We start from the raw sequence: 20451 nt of genomic DNA on the forward strand, positions 1-20451 counted from the left end.
TTTAGAGAAAAAATCTAAGGTATCTAATGCTGTAAAAAGTGACTTAGGTGTCCCATCAAGAGAAAGTGATGTATCATCTGCATATTGACTTATTTTGTGTTCCTTATCACATATCACAATACCTTTTATATCCTTATTTTGTTTAATTAAAATTTCAAGAATTTCTCCACAAAGGAGGAACAAATAAGGTGCAACAGGGTCGCCTTGTCCACAGCCCCTCTCAATATTGAATTGAGCAGATAAAAACCCACTCTGTAACACTGCAGCCCTAAAATTTGTATTAAGAATCTTCACCCATTCAATAATGTATTCACCAAAGCCGAAATATCTTAATACTTTATATATAAATGACCATGAAATGGAGTCAAAACCTTTTTCAAAATCAATTAAAATGCATAAGATCATAGATAAATCTGGTATTTTCTCCAATACTTCCCCTTATGAATCCAGACTGGGTGTCTGAAATAAGATGATCTAAAGTAGACTTAATTCTGTTACTAAGACAACCTGAAATAAGTTTATACAAGACATTTAACAATGTAATAGGTCACCAGTTTTTTTTAAATTGTCTAGATTTATCACCTTTAGGCAAACATGAAATAATCCCCAATTGCTGAGAGATGGGAAGCTTTTTTTTTTTGAGAAAATACAGTTAACAGATTTTAATATGAGTTCTTTCAGATCTGTCAAAAAAAAATTTGAAAAATTCTACACTATATCCATCACTACCTGGAGATTTATTGTTTTTCATATTTTTTAATACTTCAAACACAAAAATCTTGAATTTAACCTAATTGTTTTCTTCGAACAAAACGAACTTTGTACGGCTTGGGTTGCATAAGCAGTCCCGATTCCATATTCTTCGGCAGAAAATCTGGAAGTTCACAATCCTCAGGTTCCAAGATTGTGAAACTCTGCATAAGTGTAGACAGGAAGAGAAAAATTCTGGACTTTGCGAACACCTCACCGATACAACTTCGTTTTCCAATTCCAAAGGCAAGCATCCTGAATCAAAACACAAGACAAATGCAGGCGAATGAACATTCAACGTACGGCAAACGCTCTCTTGAGTATCCTGATATCACTTTTCTACAATTAAAGATTTATCGTATTCAATATGCAGTAGAGTTTTAGTCATTCATGTGTACCTCTTTCTGACAGGATCAGTAGACGACATCAAGCTGCCATCAGGCTGTAGAAATCTTTCGGGTTTGAATGAAAAAGGCTCGTCCCATTCCTTATCACTATGATGAATAGTCCATAGATTGACGACAACCTAAGAATAATAATACGTTGAACATATTTATAATAATTAATCTGCAATGGGATTGGACACAAGGTTTACAATTAAACACCGCCTTTCTCACATTTTGATTTGTTAACGATTCATCTATAACTGTTGATATTAAATTTGAAGATTCAATTTCACTTTAAAACACGTTTCAGCATCGACAAAATATATGTTACTATCTAGATTTATAAGATATGATTCTCTGCTGTAATTGTTCAGAAACTAGACAAATGAAAATTCTAGAAATGTGATGTTAAGATAATGCATTGAACAGAAGATACAAGATTTAAAAGGGTTGTAAAGTTGATAGTTCTTATGCACTCAACAAGATGCATCTCGTTGTGAATTTCAATGAATGAAAAAGCTAAGATAACAAATAGTGATCAATCTTGTAAACCCTGTAAAGTATACCAAATTAGGACTATAAATAGGCAAACACGGACTCCTGGGCACATAAGAGGTGGAAGCCAAGTAGGAGTAAACATCCCCTCTTGACCTATCTTCATCAAGTAAACGATTGTCCGTAGTCAAAATCAGTCTGTAAAGAATGGCTTAAGAATTGGTACGATATACTTATATCAGACAACATTTTACCTATTGACAGGTTGTATTTGCAAATTATATCAATTCAACGACCATAGAAATTGCAAAATGCTGACTTCAAAGACTTAAAACGAGACTGTTGAAACTCCTGTGTCATCAACTTCTTTGACAGCCGTCTGCCTTGAATGCATTCTCAATATATGTCAAAAATTAGCAAAATTGAAAATTCAAAAACTAGAGGGAAAGGTCGTATAGAAGGTCAAATTAACAACGAATCGAGCATGTGTGTTATTCTCTCAACAATACTAAAGGTGAAGTTAACGAACAGTGATCAATCTCATAATGCAAAATAGAGAGTTGGGCAAACAAGACCCCCTGGACATGCCAGAGTATGTGTATCTTTATGGAGTTTGATGAAGGCATCCACAATACATAAGTCAGAAATGAGGTACCTGAGGAATCCAGAAATGTCGAAGGTCATGCAGTAAGTAAAAAGCTGGACAGAGTGGTCAAGTCTCTCTAAAATGTAACTGCTTACAATGATTGAACTAAATGCATGTTTTGTACACTTTTCTAATAACTATATTTCATATATTAGAAATTCTTCATATCTCTCTACATTATGGATGTCTCAGATCTACAGATATGCAATATACTTGAACGTGAAAGTTTTCCATAGAGAGCAAGTCTGCGGCAGGCTTGGACGTTAAACGTAACGTAACAATCTCTTACGTCAGATATGTTATTTGCTAACTGACTAATACGAACTATTCGAATTTCAATTTTGACAACATAATAAAAACGTCCTATAGACAATGCCAAGTTTATACTGGAGTTTGTTGCTAAAACGAGTTATACTATTGGACAACATTTAAATTGATTCAAGTTCTGTCAAAATCTAGGGACAGGCCGTCACAAACCCATTGATCAATAGAATAGTGCAATAGACAATACTGTGAAATCATTTTAATTCACAGGGGCCAATGTTCATGGGTAAGCAAAATTTTGCTGGTTCGTGGAGACGTAATTTCGTGGGTAAGCGATACGATGTCACCAGGAGAGATAACTCTACTTGGTTACAAAAAATGTTCGAGGACACGTAAATTCGTGGGTAAGAGTGACCCATGAAATCCACGAACATCAATCCCCCACGAACAATGATGATTCCACAGTATGTTCTTTTCCTCCCTCGATTCGTGTGAATGATGTCGTGTAAAGCTATGAAGGCACTGGGTTGTTAAACAAGGCTTCAGTTGAAATAATGAAGTGTCCCTATAAATTAACGTACATTGGTATACAATACTAAAGAATGTCGTCCTCCTATGCAGAAAGTGTATGAACAGTTGGATGAAAACTCGTATGAAGATGGATGAAGGGGTTCGCAATGGATTAGTCAGAAGCGAGCTATATACCAAGTCCAGAAGTTTAAAGTCAAGATAATGGTAAAATAGTTATAGACATTATAATTTATCTTAAATGTATATTTATAAAGACATCTTCAATGTGTTACTCAGATGTAAGGTTATCGTCATATGGAAGGTCAAAGTCTACAAATGTGTACATAGTTGTATTGTCATTATATAGAGAAGCTTTGATACAAGTTTTGCCTTAATTCATTCTGTTTGTTTTACGTCCCGACGAGAAATTTTCACTCATATTGAGACGTCGCCACTTGTAGGTGAAGTACCACAAATTAGACCTTTGCTTTGCGCTTACGGCCCTTGTATTGATGGTCATTTAACGTGTCAACGCCTGTCGCGACACGGGACCTCCGTTTTTTATGGTCTTATTCGAAAGACCCGTGATTCTCATTTTTAAATACCGAGCGTTTGGTGAAGGAGGAAACACTACCTATGTTTACGTCTAAAGTTTGACGCAGCCAATGGCACCATCACGACCTTTGGTTACCAAGAGCACGCTCTACCAATGAGCTACTACGACCGGTTTCTTAGTTTTTAAATTCAGTAGTTGTCAAAAGAGTTTAATCGTTCTACTATATTCACAATCTATTTCATTTATGTCCCTTGAAAGAAGGCACAACCCTTCATTTGAACAAAGTAGAATTCTCTTTACCAAAGGTTTCTTCGTTCCAAATTTTGTTAAAATTGGTTCTGTACATATGGTTCTTACGTTAAAGGACACACAGACTATCGACAAACTTTTACCTCAGGTACGTTAAATAGGAAAGCTTTGAAATAGTGTTTACTTTTACAAGATTGAATATATATTCAATCCGATCACACACTAAGAAATGTAACGAATGTCATATGATTCGAATTTTCCTTCTAGATATTACGTAATGAACATGTCTATACATTGAATTAGAAAAAGTGCATCTTAAAAACGGAGACAAACATTCAGGTTAATGAATGTCAGAGATATTTACAAAATTATCCCTCGCTAAATTTTTTTTTTAGAAATTTACAAAACATCGTTCACTTTTAAAGTTATATGTAATGGAATATATTGCATATTAGTACAGATATGAAAATAAAAATGGCATACAGTTGTGTTTTGGTCCACAGGAATACCAGCGATATTTGTTCCCTCTGTGGTATTATGGAAAAGAGTTGGAAGGTGGGATATGAAACGAAGTGTTTCAATGATAACCGCGTCCACAAAAGGACAGTGTTGCCTGTCCGTCAAATTTGGTTTTCTGTCAACACCAACCACATTGTCGATTTCAGTGTGCAGAGACTTCTGAAGGTCTGGTCGTTTGGCCAAAATATGAATTATGGATAACAACGTTCCTCTTGTGGTTAAGTAGCCTGCAAAAATCCAGTGTGAACATAAATGGTAGTGTATAGTGCTATGGTGGTTGTTAATGCTCAGTGCTTTCTTGGATGGTAATTTATGGTGCTAACAGGCCTAGGAATGGTAGTACATTGAGCGGAGATGATTTTGTACGGTACAGTGTTCTTTACGAACTTGCAGGGTGGTAGTAACTGGGATGGTAGTGTACGGTCGGTTGGTTGTATATTGATTAACGTCGAGCTCGAGAATCTCTCACTCGTATGGCGACGTCACCATTGCCGGTGAAGAGTGGAAGAATTTAGGCCTATATTCGGCACCTACGGCCTTTGAGCAAGGAGGAATCTTTATCGTGGCACATCTGCTGTGACATGGGGTTTCGGTTTTTGCAGTCTCGTCCAAAGGACCGATAGTACACGGTAGTTTGTATTCATTTGCTTTACGTCCTTTCGAAAAGATTTCACTCATGTTGAGACAGCATTATAGTGTACGGTGTTCACTGGGATGGTAGTGTATAATACTGACTGGGATGGTAGTGTATAATACTGACTGGGATGGTAGTGTATAATACTGACTGGGATGGTAGTGTATAATACTGACTGGGATGGTAGTGTTATAATACTGACTGGGATGGTAGTGTTATAATACTGACTGGGATGGTAGTGTTATAATACTGACTGGGATGGTAGTGTATAATACTGACTGGGATGGTAGTGTATAATACTGACTGGGATGGTAGTGTATAATACTGACTGGGATGGTAGTGTTATAATACTGACTGGGATGGTAGTGTTATAATACTGACTGGGATGGTAGTGTATAATACTGACTGGGGTGGTAGATAGTTTGGTTATGTACTGTGCTAATGGGATGGTTGTGCATTGTTCATTTATTCATATAGTCCACAACATTTTGCAATATTTACTTTCACTGCCATTTTGTAAATTTTAGATTAAAGAATAATAGCGATCAGCCTTCCTTGTTACAATATGATTACTACTGAGAGGTCGTGCCATGGAGGTCAACCAAAGACGTTAACATAAGTAGTGATTACTTCTTTGTCAAAAGCTAGGCATTTAGAAGTCAGAATCACGGGTCTTAAAGATATGATCTTAAAAAGGATGTCCCAAGCCATGGTAGACGTTGGCTCGTTAAAGAATCCCCACTGAGTGCTAAGCATAGATCTACATTTGTGGTATTTAACCTACAACATGTGACGTTTCGATATGAGTGAAATATGGATTGCACCTACCGCCTGCGATCAGGTTCACGATCATGGACCAGAGATGGAGGTCAGTAAACCACTGCTTCCCAAATGTATCTCGTTCTAGGGTGATTTCCTTCAGAGATTGATACACACCTTTGTCCCCTGTTTCCTCTCTCTTTGTGGGGGAAAATGATATCATTGCGAATATCGAAAATGTAAACCGTTTTCAAATCAATTCATTTCTTGTTATTACGATTTAATTCAAAACCATACAATATTCTCGTTAAATCCATTTCTAAGGTATGTTCAAGCTTCATCAAAAGGCAAGCTGCGTATGTAAGTTTTCACCTGCTAAAAATCTTAACTTACCGATAAACTGTCTAACATGTCCATTAACTGATCTTTCATTTTTATCGCATCTTGGAATTTTTTCGAATGTGGGAGTGGTAAGAATCGAAGAAAAGGAAATGCAGAATACACCATATCTGTTCCTAAGTTGGTGACTTCATTCAACCCGTGATCCAATTTCTTTATCAAGGGTTGCAATTGACCATGTCTGCCAAAATTTCTACCAATCAGCTTTGATAAGAAAAATATACATATAACAATATCTTATACCGTAGTTCTGAATCAATCCATACCATTTCTAAACTATACCTGTTCGTGAAAATTGGGGAAAAAAACCCACCCAGAATTTCTGTTTAATACAGTTTTGAGATTGATTAAATCAATCAATTTTAGATATACTATATAAGAAGGAATTCTATTTATATCCAAAGGGAACATATTTATCATTGTGTAATCTCAACATTTAGAAAAGGAAAATTCGCACCCAGCAACAAAATACTTTCGTTGACATGTAATAGCATAATGATGGTTGAAATAAGAGAAAACAAGATGTGTTTGTAAAACACTGATGCCCCCGAATTACAACAAAGTGGAAGCAGACCTCAGGATCATAAATTGAGAATAGACTCGAGTCAAAATTTTGATTACTTATATCTTAAGATTTATCTAGTACAGTTTTAAAAAATTCAAATGCAAACATATACTGAAAATTTTATTTGCTTCTGAAATTTATTTCAAAAGTTAACTGGATTTGAAATTTAGGCTTAAGAATATTTCAGTTTATGGTCTTGAGGCCAGTTTGTTTTAATCTTCTGTGTTTCAGGATTATTTTCATAAGTTTTTTTCCCAGGTCTTTGTTTTGGGGTGTTTAGTCTGAATTCGTCAGGGTGCAGTTGATGTCAATTTGACTATGTCAGTTCTGACTGACTGACAATTTTCATCTTTAAGTAAGGTAATGGCTTAATTACTAATATAGATTCTAAAAATGTAAGATAATAGTTAAATCTTTACATTTTATCCCTTTGTAGTATTTTATTTTATTCTTGTAGTAAATGATCCATGAGAATAGAACCTTTGTGAATAATGTGAAATGTCATGTTATTAGGTAGGTAGTGATTTGATTCTTAAGATCACAATAAAAGTACACACAGCATCTATGTTGAATCTACATGTAGAAATTGGTCTTTAATTAATTTACAGTTGGTACACATGGTTGCATATACATTCATGTGCAATGTTTAGATATGAAACGATTCCCATGAAATATGGCACTGCATTGAGTCGAGTTATCAGATCTCGTCCTATATACTTCAGATTGAATATCGTACTCATCAATGCAGCATTGTTTTGGAGAAGGACTTGCTGATATCAACATGTTAGAAAGAAAGATGGCGAATTTGAAATCATCTTTACAAGTCAAGGGTTATTGATTCGTTACCTCGCACTAACGTGCGAAGTAACGAACCAATAACCCTTGACTTGTGAAGATGATTTGAAATTAGATGTACAATTTCTTCTAACTTTTAATATATATGTGTATATATATTATGTATATTATAGATATTTATAAATATTAGTCGGTAAAAATCAAATGGTTTGTTGCTTCCATCGCATAAATGTAATACTGTATCTCACCAACTTGTATAAAGCCATATTTGAGTAGCTGAATTGGTCAACAGTTAGGTTTAACCTGTAGAGGACAGACATATTTCATGGACGACCCATGCTGAGTGCATTGGGCATTGTCTTCATGCATCCTTTGCAGCATGTTCTGAGGGGAAAGTTTCTTATCATATGTGGATACCAGTCATTCGTGTACATGGACGTGTATATGTAAGGCATGATCTCCTTTAGGTCAGTACGATTTGCTTTCTTATACAATTATTATGCTGTTGGGTATGTTATAAAACTATATGGTACTTTTAAATACATTCAGATACACGTATATGTACTATGGGAGCTTATGTTATAAATCCATCAATACGACGTCAGAACATTTGTTTGAAACCATGACCCGACGATTCTGATTGCTTGATAAATGCGAAAGGTGTCTTATTTTGGAGAATTTAGGCATATCTTACCAAATCTTCAATGGTGTTCAGAATAAATTCTTCCACAATATTGCTTGGGTCAACAGTTTGACCAATGGACGACTGGATCTCATTCTTCATAGTAATCAAGTTTTGTGTAATTTGTCTTTCTCTGCCTATAAGCCCCTCTCCATATGCATTTAAAATCTGGTACATCATCTTCCTTCTCTTTGTCCACGTTTGGTCCGTCGATGTGGCAAAAAAAACATCACTATTATTTCGAAAAAAATATTGACCAGTAAACGTCGTAGGTCGACCAGCCGTCGTAGTTGCATTAGGCTCTTTCAGAAAGAGATCTCGAATGCGTTTTGATGAGCTGACGACAATGAACTTTTTCCCTAGACATGTGAACTGAAATAGATCCCCGTATTGTTTGCTCCACTTATCGAACGTTACATGGAGTTTCGCTAAATCCAAAATCGCTAAGCACACCAAGAACAGGTTTGCCAGAAGGCCCTGGGAATTTCCCTCTTCGCCATCTTTTCAAAACCGAAAACGCAATATATAAAATCACTACAATAAACCCTATGTATAAAACAGCCATTTTTTATGACCTTTCTGTGTCCTACATTCGTGTTTATCGAGAAGGTAGAATTCATGATAACATATTTCCATAATCATTGTAGCGCAGTCACTCAGTCATTGCGAGAAGGATCACCCAGGGTTTTTATTACATTTAACACGCAAATGTTAGCGATCCCCTCTCACATTGCGGGGTCATTTAACGAATAGAGGCATAAAAGAAACTTCAACGTTTGATTTCCCCTTCTAATTAATTCATTCAAAGTACAAAGAAAACAATATTATTACTCAGTATATAAATATTTTAATTTTTTTTAAAAATGTTTATGAATATAGCTGTGATAAAATTAGTCATTACCGCAACATCAGATAATGTTGTAATGCACTGAAAATGGGTAAAATTAAACATTTTACGATGTTTGTTGATAAAACTAATCGTTTTATATGACTGGTGAAAACCTGAAGATATCATTCAAGCAGTGATCAATCTTATAATTCCTATGAAGAATACAAATTAATAGTAGGGCAAACATAAACCCCTGACCACAGCAGAGGTGAGAGCAGGTGCCTTGGAGTAGCAAGTATCACCTGTTGTCCGGTCACACCTGTCGTGAGTCCTATCTCTAGATCAGGTAAACGTAGTAATCTGTATTCAAAATTAATATGTAAAGAACTAACTCAGACAGTATTGCGTGTTTCCGAAGAATGCAAAATTATATGCATTTTGTCTTTCTTAGGCGTATAGTAATTAATTCTAATATTCAGTTTGCCAAAATATTGCGATAATTAGTCACAATACGGATTTAGATCGAAGTCCCCATTGAAAAACTCTCGTTAAATAGGTAGGTAGTCACGTGGTACTGTGACGTCAAATGCGACCGTCTGATGATTGTGAAAGTAAGTAGTGTTATATGTATACATGTATATATGTTTAAGAACTTGACTTTTATTCACCATTGCTCACTATGTTCACAAACCAGTTTTAAAATTCAAACCGTATATGTTTTAGCCATCAATGCATACAAATAGTGATGTTCTACATAAATACTCTAACATGCCTACTGTCACGGGTGCATTACAAAAAAACTAATAAGGATAAAAAAAAATTAAGTAGAAATTATAATACTTCATTTTGAGACACCAATATTATTTTCTTTCGTTTTTTTTTTTGTGTTTATTTGTTATCCACACGTTGTTAGGAAGTGGGAGCATGCGCGGCGTTATACTGTGTTCGATGTTGTAAGTTCTTTTATTTAATTTGAAAGCACTATAATTCAATTAAAAGTTAGGAATTACATAATTTTATTATATATCATTGCAAATTCAATTATATCTTAATCTTTAGAATTTTTAAAAATCTACGTGTAGGAATTGGGAGCACAAGAACACGTTGTTACAAGGTCAGTTTTTATTCCAAAGGTGCGAGTGTTTTGTGAAATGATACAGACCAGAACAAAGGGCATATGATATAGGCCTAGCTGTGCTTTGCTTCTATATAACCATTCTCTCACAGTTAAAATGGGTGTCTATTTAATTGCTTTTTGGAAAAGTACATCGACAAACGCGACTGGTTTTCATAACAAAGTCCATGTGCTGACAGAAAAACTACCCACGTCTTTTCCCTCATATCTCCCTTTGAAAATTTGAAATTCAAAACTAAGTCTACATCCCTAAAATCTTCTAATAGATAATTCACCCGTAAGCGGCATAGAACATCCTAATGCAATGTTACTTGTATCTGTAAACTGTTAACGTGATAATTGGATTTCGTCGATTAAATGAAAGGTGAAGACAAAGAAAAGTGATCAATCTCATCACTCCTATAAGCAATACAAAATAGAGAGTTGGGCAAACACAAACCCCTAGATATACCAGAGGTGGGATCAGGTGCCTAGGAGGAGTAAGCAACCCCTGTCGACCGGTCACACCCAACGTGAGCCCTATATCTTGATCAGGTAAACGGAGTTATCCGTAGTCAAAATCAGTGTGTCACGAAAGGTCTAACAATCGGTATGAAACACGTCTGCCAGCATTTGACCTAATGATAGACAAACTAGATCGTTATAACGACCATATTTGCGAAATGCTGACTTTAAACGAGACTGTTGGAACCCCTGCGCCATCAACTTGTTTGTCAGTAGCCTGCTTCGATTTCAAAACTGACCATAATCAGAACAAGCTCTTGCGTTGATATCAATAGAAAAACATATTTGAATAAAAATAAAATGCCATAAAAGCTTTCCGAAAACCAAAATGCGTGTTTATTAATTTTCCAACACATAATTCAAATTCGGGACAGAGAACATGATTTCCTTATCACAGACGCATGCAATAGTGTTACAAATTTGGAAATAGCTGGTCTGTTACGTACATCCAAGCATATTTGAGTCGAAAAATCGATCTAAACGTAAACTGTCACCGATCCCAGCAATTACACGTTTTCCAGAATCAAAACACGAAGGCTTGAGAAGAGAAGTGGATGTAGGCTATTCCCGACCACTTCTCTAAAGAGAATACTACCAGTCACACGATAATCTCCGAGGTATTTTTTTCCATTCCCCACTTCACCAAAACATTATGGGAGCTCCCCGATTGGTTAATGTATGAACATAAATATTCAAAGCGTCTAGGGCTTTCTTATTCATTCAACCATGACTATGACGTAGTGAGAACGGAAACAATAGGCGTGGTTTACAACGATATATAGTCTGTTGATACAAGTACGTTTGATATAAATTTAATCTCGTGAACTTGTCACTGCTCTCTTTCGCATCTTATGATACACTTGACGAAATGCACTCTGACTTTACCATTTAGACATAATATAATTCAAGCGGAGAAAATAGTACAATAGAAAATTATACAATACACTACATGAAAATATGAGATACAATTTTGCTTCAGTTGTAATCTTTTAAAAGCGTTTCATCTCTATTACAGATAAAATGTATATCGAATCTATGCTTTTTTTGTTGTTTCTTTTTACACTTGTATACTGAGATTTCTAAGTTCCTTCTCTCCATTAAAACACTTGTATACTGAGATTTCTAAGCTCCTTTTCTCCATTAAAAACACACAAACCTAAAACATTCAAAACCTTTTCACAAGCGTCTTGGATAATTTCATTTGATTTTAATAATATTCTTTTTCTCCAGCTTCTGGAAACTTCGAATGAATGTTTTGGATGTGAAGAAAACTTGCCAAAATGTTCTGATGGGATTTTGTCTTTGGAGTCTTCCATCCTTGATGTTTTTGTATTTCGTAGTAACCACTCAGAAGTGACCAAAGTAAAGTTCAGTCCAGTGAACTTAAACAGGCGTTTAACAATTCTCTCTGGTTCTTTCACCAACTGCTCGTACAATAACGTGTGGATATCTGCTTTTCGTGCGACTTCCATTATGTTTTCATACATTATTGAGCACAATGCCTTGGACTGGACGTCAATGGGGTCCTTTGTAAGTGCCCCGACTTTAGCCCTTGTATGAAGTACAGCCCTGGGATCTCTGACCAGGTGAATAATATGCAAGTTATCCAATGAGGCTTTCAATACTTTAGCTAACTTAATGTCAATGCGATGTGTCTTGATAATGATGACGGATGAGGACTCACAAATACGCGCTAGCTTTTGGTTACAACTGTAAGATAAATTCTGATGCACTATAGCTGTATTGTGGAAGCACTTTGTGATATACATGTGGCCTGTGCTGGGGAAAGCCACAAATGATTTTAACACTTCAAAAGGTAAGGCGTTGAAATTGCACGCATATATTGATCGAAACACTGACAATGTTATGTTGATTTCTTCATAGGGATGGAGAGGTGATCTGAAAGTAGATCCAGAAGTACATTAGGAGAAAGGTCGCAGGGCCCAGAATTATAAACTGGATGGTAATGAGTAACAGGAACCTTTCTCTTGCTGACAATTTACCTTATACATTTGAATTTTCATCCTGTTTTTCAACCTTATTCGGCTATATGTATTGGCATTCAAAGAAATACGCACTCCATAAGGATAACAATTGACATCCACTTTATACTATTAGTTTAAAAATTGCAGTTGGTCTCGTGATTGAAGTGCATAATACTCGTGCCTACTACAGTTTTCATTGCAATGCATTTGAAGTAAAAAAAAAAAACCAAACAGATGGAATTAATTACTTGCATTCACATTTGAAGCTGATCTGGAACGATATATAGCTTATAAGATGCTAAGAACTTTATGATTTGAATCTGAAAATGATGATCAATAGCGTCACTTTATGTTGGTGTCACAATTATAAACATCTGTTTAGATATCGGATCTTGATTTCAATCCTAATACACGTTGTAAAGAATGACAATTTATCCAACTACTCTACTTACCCAGTAAAGGTAACCAAATGATCCCTATATAAGATATAGCCTTGTCCGTTCTAAATGTTGTGTACCAGGGTATACAAAATACATAGTAACTGCCTTGAAATATTGGTGATATTTAGGCTCGGATCAAAAGCATAAAGAGGGCTCGGCAAACTTCGCCTATTTTCAGGTTTCCTTTCCTTTGTTCAAATGTAATTTATATCTAAAGACAATGACCATACCGGTATGTTTCCCAAAGAAGTAAGTACAGTTTCTAAAGTCATTTGGCCCAAAATATCAATGATTTCACTTGGAGTTCAAACCCTGGCATTCAAATAGGAATAGTTTAGCAAACCCAAAATCCGCTCAGTTTGATCAGCAAAATAATTTGTGTCATATGACGAGAGCTAGACGTTGGCATAAAATTGCAAAAATGCCATTTTCAATGAAAATATCCACAAATTCGGGTGGTTTTCCTTTCAGAAAACACAAAGCACATGCATCGAGCAAATTCAAGTATGTTTTTCATCTTAAAATAATACACAATAAATATAATTTTCATTTTGCTCGACAAATGCGCACATCTTTTCCTGGGCAATAATCTGTATGGCATTTGACAGTTTTCAGGTTTATTTTGAAAAAAAAAAGGCGGGGGATGTCTTATTCATGATGTCATAATGCTATCCAATTAGGAATATCATTCTGATTTTGTTGACATAGTATACCTGGCATATATTTTACTTTCTTAAAATGCTGAATAAGGTTAATTCCAGACACATTTCATAGAGAGAAATTTTTTGGGCCTTTCTATGTATACAATCGTACCTTGTTCTTACCTTCTTTATAAACCAAACTATAGGTACTTTAAGAAACCAGATAAAGGTATTCTAATAAACCAGATAAAGGTATTCTAATAAACCAAATAAAGGTATTCTAATAAACCAAATAAAGGTGTTCTAACAAACCAAATAAAGGTATTCTAATACAACAAATAAAGGTATTCTAATAAACCAAATAAAGGTATTCTAACAAACCAAATAAAGATATTCTAATAAAACAAATAAAGGTATTCTGATAAAAACAAATAAAGGTGTTCTAATAAAACAGATAAAGGTATTCTAATAAACCAAATAAAGGTATTCTAATAAACCAAATAAAGGTATTCTAACAAACCAAATAAAGGTATTCTAATAAAACAAATAAAGTTCTTCTGATAAAAACAAATAAAGGTATTCTAATAAAACAAATAAAGGTATTCTGATAAAAACAAATAAAGGTGTTCTAATAAAACAAATTAAGGTATTCTAATAAAACAAATTAAGGTATTCTAATAAAACATGCTATATCGATGCCACAATAATGTGTTGTATGTTCTACTTCACTACCACGTGCTCATGATCTCTGTGACGTCAGAGACAACCGCCGAGGGATTTTTCTAGATGATAATTTTATAACGAAGAAAGAGAGGAAGACCAAGAGTGACATGGCGTCGTACAACAGAAAAAGAAATGAAGGAACAGGGATGAACATGGGGACAGATTCAGCGTTGGTCCCAAGTGGAGAGCTCTGGTGACGGCCTTATGTGCAAACCAGTACGAAGAGGTCTAAGTAAGTAATTTTATAACGTAAAATGAAACATATTCGGGAAGTAAAATGTTAGGAGACTTGATAGTGTGTTGCTGGATAAACAAATCACAAAGTAAATTTCTTCAAATATGATAAGTGATATCTGGGTCGGGTGGAAAACGTGAAGATTAGTCTTGTATTTGTATTGACTGAAAATAATGGACCATGATGTCCAAATAAAACATTTGACGCACTATAAATTATATCCATTAGACGTATCTATTATGAGTGAAAAATTCTCGAAAGGGACGATAGACAATATACAATCAATCAATCACTAAACTGTCTAGCTAATCAAGTACATAGCGCATTCATTCAGACCAAAGGGTAAATAGACGAAGGAAATGAACAGTGATCAATCTCCTAACTTCTATAAAGGAAAAGAATTTAAGAGTAGGGCAAACAGGGATCCCTGAACATACCAGAGGTGGGATCAGATGTATAGGAGGAGTAAGCATACCCTATCGACTGGTCACATCCGCCGTGAGCTCTATATATCGATTGGTTAAACGGAATAATCTGTAGTCAAAATCAGTGTGTAATCAACCTCAATTGATATGAAACATGTCAGATAGCATTTTACCCAATGACAGGTTGCATTGGCAAATTAGATCGTAACAGAGATGGTTAATGGCAAAACGTATTTGTAAGTGTAAGTCTTTGAAAAACACTATGCACAGTTCCTTATTATACAACACAGGCATGGATGCATCCTGTTTTTATATATCGTCTACAGAGAACGATTCCCTTGTCAACTCTCAAAGTTTTTGCAAATGTTCATGATCATTTGGCTCCAAGAATTGTGCAATCTATCATTTCGTCTGCATGCATGTTTCTTATCTCTGTTATAAATACTTACAATATATCTGTCTATGCACATACTGATATTGTACTCACCTACACTTGTTGTTGGGACAACATATGCCCTCGCTCCGTCTATAACAAGTCCTATAAATCTGCCACAGTGGTTCCATGCTGAAGAATGTCCGGTTTCCTCCGTGTTGAAGGATTTCTGATGTGAAAGTCGATCCACTCCTCTGGTACGCCACTACCAAAATCTTCTTTACCCTCTTGTTCTCTGGTATAATGGGCACCTCATCAGTTTTGTGTATATTATTACTCCACGAAATAAGTTGTAATCTTTGTCATAAACAGAAGAAACTGGGACAACATAATTCGAAAATTATATCAAGTAAAATTTGATCCCCGAATCTTCTAGTCTCATCCTATCTCCAGGGCATGGTACGCCATATTTATTCCTCTATAAAGATATCTTATTTAATCCATGATATATCTTCTATTTTCGATAAGATATCCAATAATTCTATAAGATATCTCATATAATTTACAGTTATAACATATCTCATAAAATATATAAGGTATATTATAAACTATGTAAGATATCTTATAAACTTTGATAGATATCTTGTACATTAAAGAGACACTACAGCTCATTTTGCGCAAAAAGTATGAAATGACAATTTTCCCAGCGCTTTCTCAATTTTTGTTGCATTATTGAAAGTATGAACTTTGCGAAAATAACACTTACCTAAAGTTAAAAATTATCGTTTTAACGTATAAATTAATACTTTTTGATGGCCTATACAAAAAATATCGAGTTTCCTCCTTTCGGTCTTCATACGCATGCGCATAGACAGTAAACAGCGCAGCATGTCGTCCAATGAGAGAAAGTGTACTGTAATGGATAGATCCAGAATTTTGACAGATTCTGTGAGAAAAGAGGTAAAAATAGAATGAGATAAAACTTATACGGGAAATAAAATTTACCTTGGGATCAGTATGACCGTTGGAAAACAAATAGCTCGGAGAAACGCATGTAACTCAGTGGCGGATCTAGGATTTCCGAAGGGGGATGTGAAAGTCAAAGATTAGCCAAAGTAATCGGCCATTCTGGGTGAAAAATTTGGATTTTCACTCACAATGTGTGGCGAAAAAAGGGAGGGGGGATCCTACCCCCCTCCCCCTAAATCTGTCATTGGGACTAGCTGCGAAGACACTACTTTTAAAAGCAAGTGCTATTTTTATCAGAACATCGATCAATGGGAACATGGAAGGGTTTCTGTTGAAATAATGACTTATATAATTACTCATATAAGGAGCAGGGAATAATCTTATACTTGAAAGGTGAGTGTGGACCCCCTTGAAGAGGAATTTAAATAATTTCCTACACAACACCTTTGCTGTCATTCAAAACCACGTGATGTAAATAAGCATTCAAAAGTCCGAGTCAGCATGAATTCCGGACGATCTTCAAAGCGCAGTTGAGAGTAAATTCATGCATCCCAATTGTTCAAAATTGTCAGTATCGATATGCATTTTATCAATACGTGTTTTAAATCACACTTTATTAAAATGTGGAAAATGAGCTGTAGTGTCTCTTTAAACAAGATATTTTATAAAGTTTATGAAATATCTTATAAAAGATATCTTATGAATTTATTTTTATAAGATATCTTATAAATCATATGAGATATATTATATGTTTTAAAAGATATCTCATAAACTTTATAAGATATCTATATTTTATATATTATATATCTTGTAAAATATACCATCAATGAAATATATAAGATATCTCATAAACTTTATCAGATATCTTATAATACACACACAGTATATAGTATGATTTATATATATCTTATAAAAGTAAATTAATATGATACTTTACAAAGTTTATAAGATATCTGATAAAGTTAAATTAGTTAATGCACTTTGTGAGGATGCTTGGATATTTTATATGAATGATCGTGACCCTGTTGCTCTTGAGAAACGATTTTTAAAGTTTTCCCTATATACTAGTAATTTCATATAAAACTTTGTTCCCCTATTGTGGCCCTACCCTATCTGGGGGAGGGGGGAGGGGGGAGGGGGGGGCATGATTTTAATAATGTTGAATATCCGCCCAGATTTTATATAAGTTTTGTCTTCTTTTTTTTTTTTTTTGGTTCAGTGGTTCTTGAGAAGATCTTTTTAAAATGCTACCATATTTTCACTATTTCTTAATAATCTCCCATTTGAAAGGGGTATGGTCCGTAAACATCCTTCGTTTGAACAACTTTGAATCTAAAGATATTTTTATGGCAAGTTGGGTGAAATTGGCCCTGTGATTTTGGAGTAGAATTTAAAAATGTGTAAAGTTTACAGGTGAGCGAAGAATTCTTAGGACAAGTTCTTCAAAGTAGATACTGACGGCTAGTATCCAGGTCAATCACCAAAGACAACAGAGTGGCCAACGTGTAAAGAAGGTACAAAAATACAGTGGTATGTAAGAGTTTTGACTGATGTATATTTTCATGAGCGATTGTGCATGTCTATAATGTTTTAATGATACTAACGTATTCTGGCATTCGTCGTTGTTAATTTGTTGTTCCAAAACATATGCATCCTAGGTTTTCTGTATAAATGTATACATACCATATCTGTAAAAGAATATTGACAGAAAGTATGAATAAAAGAAAATAACGAACACTGATCAATCTCATAATTCCTATAAAAGATACAAAAATTAAGAGAAGGGCAAACACGGACCCCTGGACACACCAGAGATGGGATCAGGCGCCTAGGAGAAATAAGCATCCCCTGTTGACCAATTATACTCACACGAGTCCTCTATCTAGCAGGTAAACGGAGTAATATGTAGACAAAATCAGTATGTAAAGGACAGCACAATTTGGTATGAAAAACATCAGACAGTATTCAACCCAATGAGAGCAATTGCAAATTTAGATCATTCAAAGACCATAGAATTTGTGAAATGTTGCCTTTAAACGAGACTATTGAAATCCCTGTGACATTAAATCATTTTTCAATAGTCTGTCTCAATTTAAAAATTGATGATACGTATAACATGTTCTCGCATATCGAATAAGTTGTGAGACAAAAACACCATCTGCAGGTGATAATGGTATATTGCTACATAAATATGGGAGTTGACGATGGAGAAGCTGAAGTCATCTCGTTTGTCATAAAAGTGTGTTGTCAGTTTGCCGTTCACATCCGTGTTCAACAAATCATCCAAATATGAAGAAGATATGGTAAACTTTGTGGTGCCTTTATATTGAGTTAACTGGGATATACCGAATCAACGTATGAATTAAAATGAGCATTATTAATAGATAAAACGTCGTCGATTTTTCTAAATGTCGAGTTGAGGAACACAGCAACTTGTTTCTTCTCTGGTATAAGCTTTTGAATAAATTCTACCTCATGAGAATATAAAAGCAGGTCAGCTAATAATGAAGCACAATTTGTGCCCATGTGAATACCAAAAAATTGTTGGAAGACCTATCATCAAAGATTACGTACCAGGTAAATATTGGCAATGAGCAACGCCAGCAATTTTTCGAGATCGACTTTAGAGTACTTGTGCTTGGAATCAGAGTGGTGTTAAAAAAGTAATTCTTTGAAAGACAGGGCACAAAATGAAAGATGAAGATAACGAACAGTGATCAATCTCATAACTCCTATAAGCAATACAAAATTGAGAGTTGGGCAAACACGGACCCTGGACACACCAGAGGTGGGATCAGATGCCTAGGAAGAATAAGCATCCCCTGTCGACCGGTCACACCCGCCGTTAGCCCTATATCTTATAGGAATATTTCCATCTTCCATTTATATTGCAAAAACAGCTGGTCTATGATGCCAAAAATCCTGCCCTTTAGTATATCGTGAGGAATGGTCGTGTAAACTGTTGAGAAGTCGTACGTTTTGATGTTGTTGATTTTGGAAAAAAGCTTTGTGAATTGAAATTTACGAAAAGTTCGTTAGAATTTTTGAGAATCCATATTTGATTTACACCGCTTCTGGCACATGTGGCATTATACGTCTGAAGTTTCCCCTTCACAGCAGTAACGGGTAATATTGAAGAGTAAAGATAGAGGCTTGTATCCATTTCTATTGAACTAAGTTATCATTTATAAAGCATTTCAAAATTCTATAATTCATATTTCATTTTTCTATAAATTTTAGTTCATTTTAATTCCAATGAAAATATTGTGATTTACGATTTATATGATTTTGGATTATGTGTCAAATGGGGAATTTTGACATATCTTGTACTCAATGAAATAACTTTGATGTAGATTAAAGGGTAAAGGTAAGGGCTGTATTTGCCCACCAAAATCAATATTCGTGCTGTTGTTTCAAAATTTAACAATTTTCAATAAGATTTTACAGAAATGAAAAACGTGAAGACAACGAACGGTAATCAAATTTATATATAACCTACGAATTATACAAAATTAAAAACATGGCAAACACAGACCTTTACAAGCACCAGATATGCAATAAGGTGTCTAGAAGGAGTAAGCATCCCCTGTTGACTGATCGCACCCGCCCGGAGCCCTCTGTCAGAGTAGTCCGTAGTATGCAAATTATGTCAAACCGCCTAACAATTGATATATATCAGACAACATTCGATATATGTTGCATTTGAAAACAAGATCATTATCAAAACGACTATAGTGAAATGCTTAGTGTCTAGAAAATTCGTATTGTGTGGGGTACATTAATATTGGAAAGATACTATAATTTGTTTAATCAGCGAAGCAGACTACAGAAAATGTCCCATGCTTCCATTGTTTAAACATCCGCCATGATACAAACAACCTACATCATTTAGCTTATCTTGTAAAATGAAATAAATATATTTTATGCTTTGAATAGCATTCCATAAAAGCAAGCCTCTTTGTAACGTATGCTTGAATTTCTAT

The 20451-nt window shown here is 34.9% G+C and overlaps 2 protein-coding genes across 2 annotated transcripts; both read right to left on the bottom strand.

The window, feature by feature from the left end:
- Nucleotides 1-709: 709 nt before the first annotated feature.
- LOC125646575 (steroid 17-alpha-hydroxylase/17,20 lyase-like) lies at nt 710-8874 on the bottom strand. The gene is made up of 6 exons (XM_048872936.2): nt 8222-8874; nt 6162-6371; nt 5838-5967; nt 4340-4602; nt 1149-1276; nt 710-1005 (listed from the first exon to the last, which is right to left on the bottom strand). Exons 1-6 carry the CDS (start codon nt 8387-8389, stop codon nt 786-788), a joined length of 1119 nt encoding a protein of 372 aa, XP_048728893.2. The 5' UTR covers nt 8390-8874; the 3' UTR covers nt 710-785.
- A 2683-nt stretch (nt 8875-11557) lies between these two features.
- LOC125678193 (carbohydrate sulfotransferase 4-like) lies at nt 11558-16444 on the bottom strand. Its single transcript, XM_056157516.1, has 2 exons — nt 15614-16444; nt 11558-12576 (listed from the first exon to the last, which is right to left on the bottom strand). The coding sequence occupies exons 1-2, from the start codon at nt 15688-15690 to the stop codon at nt 11775-11777; spliced, it is 879 nt and encodes a 292-aa protein (XP_056013491.1). The 5' UTR covers nt 15691-16444; the 3' UTR covers nt 11558-11774.
- Between the last annotated feature and the right edge of the window lie 4007 nt (nt 16445-20451).

This window comes from Ostrea edulis, chromosome 1 (assembly GCF_947568905.1).
Source record: "Ostrea edulis chromosome 1, xbOstEdul1.1, whole genome shotgun sequence".
NCBI classification, from domain to species: Eukaryota; Metazoa; Mollusca; class Bivalvia; order Ostreida; family Ostreidae; genus Ostrea; species Ostrea edulis.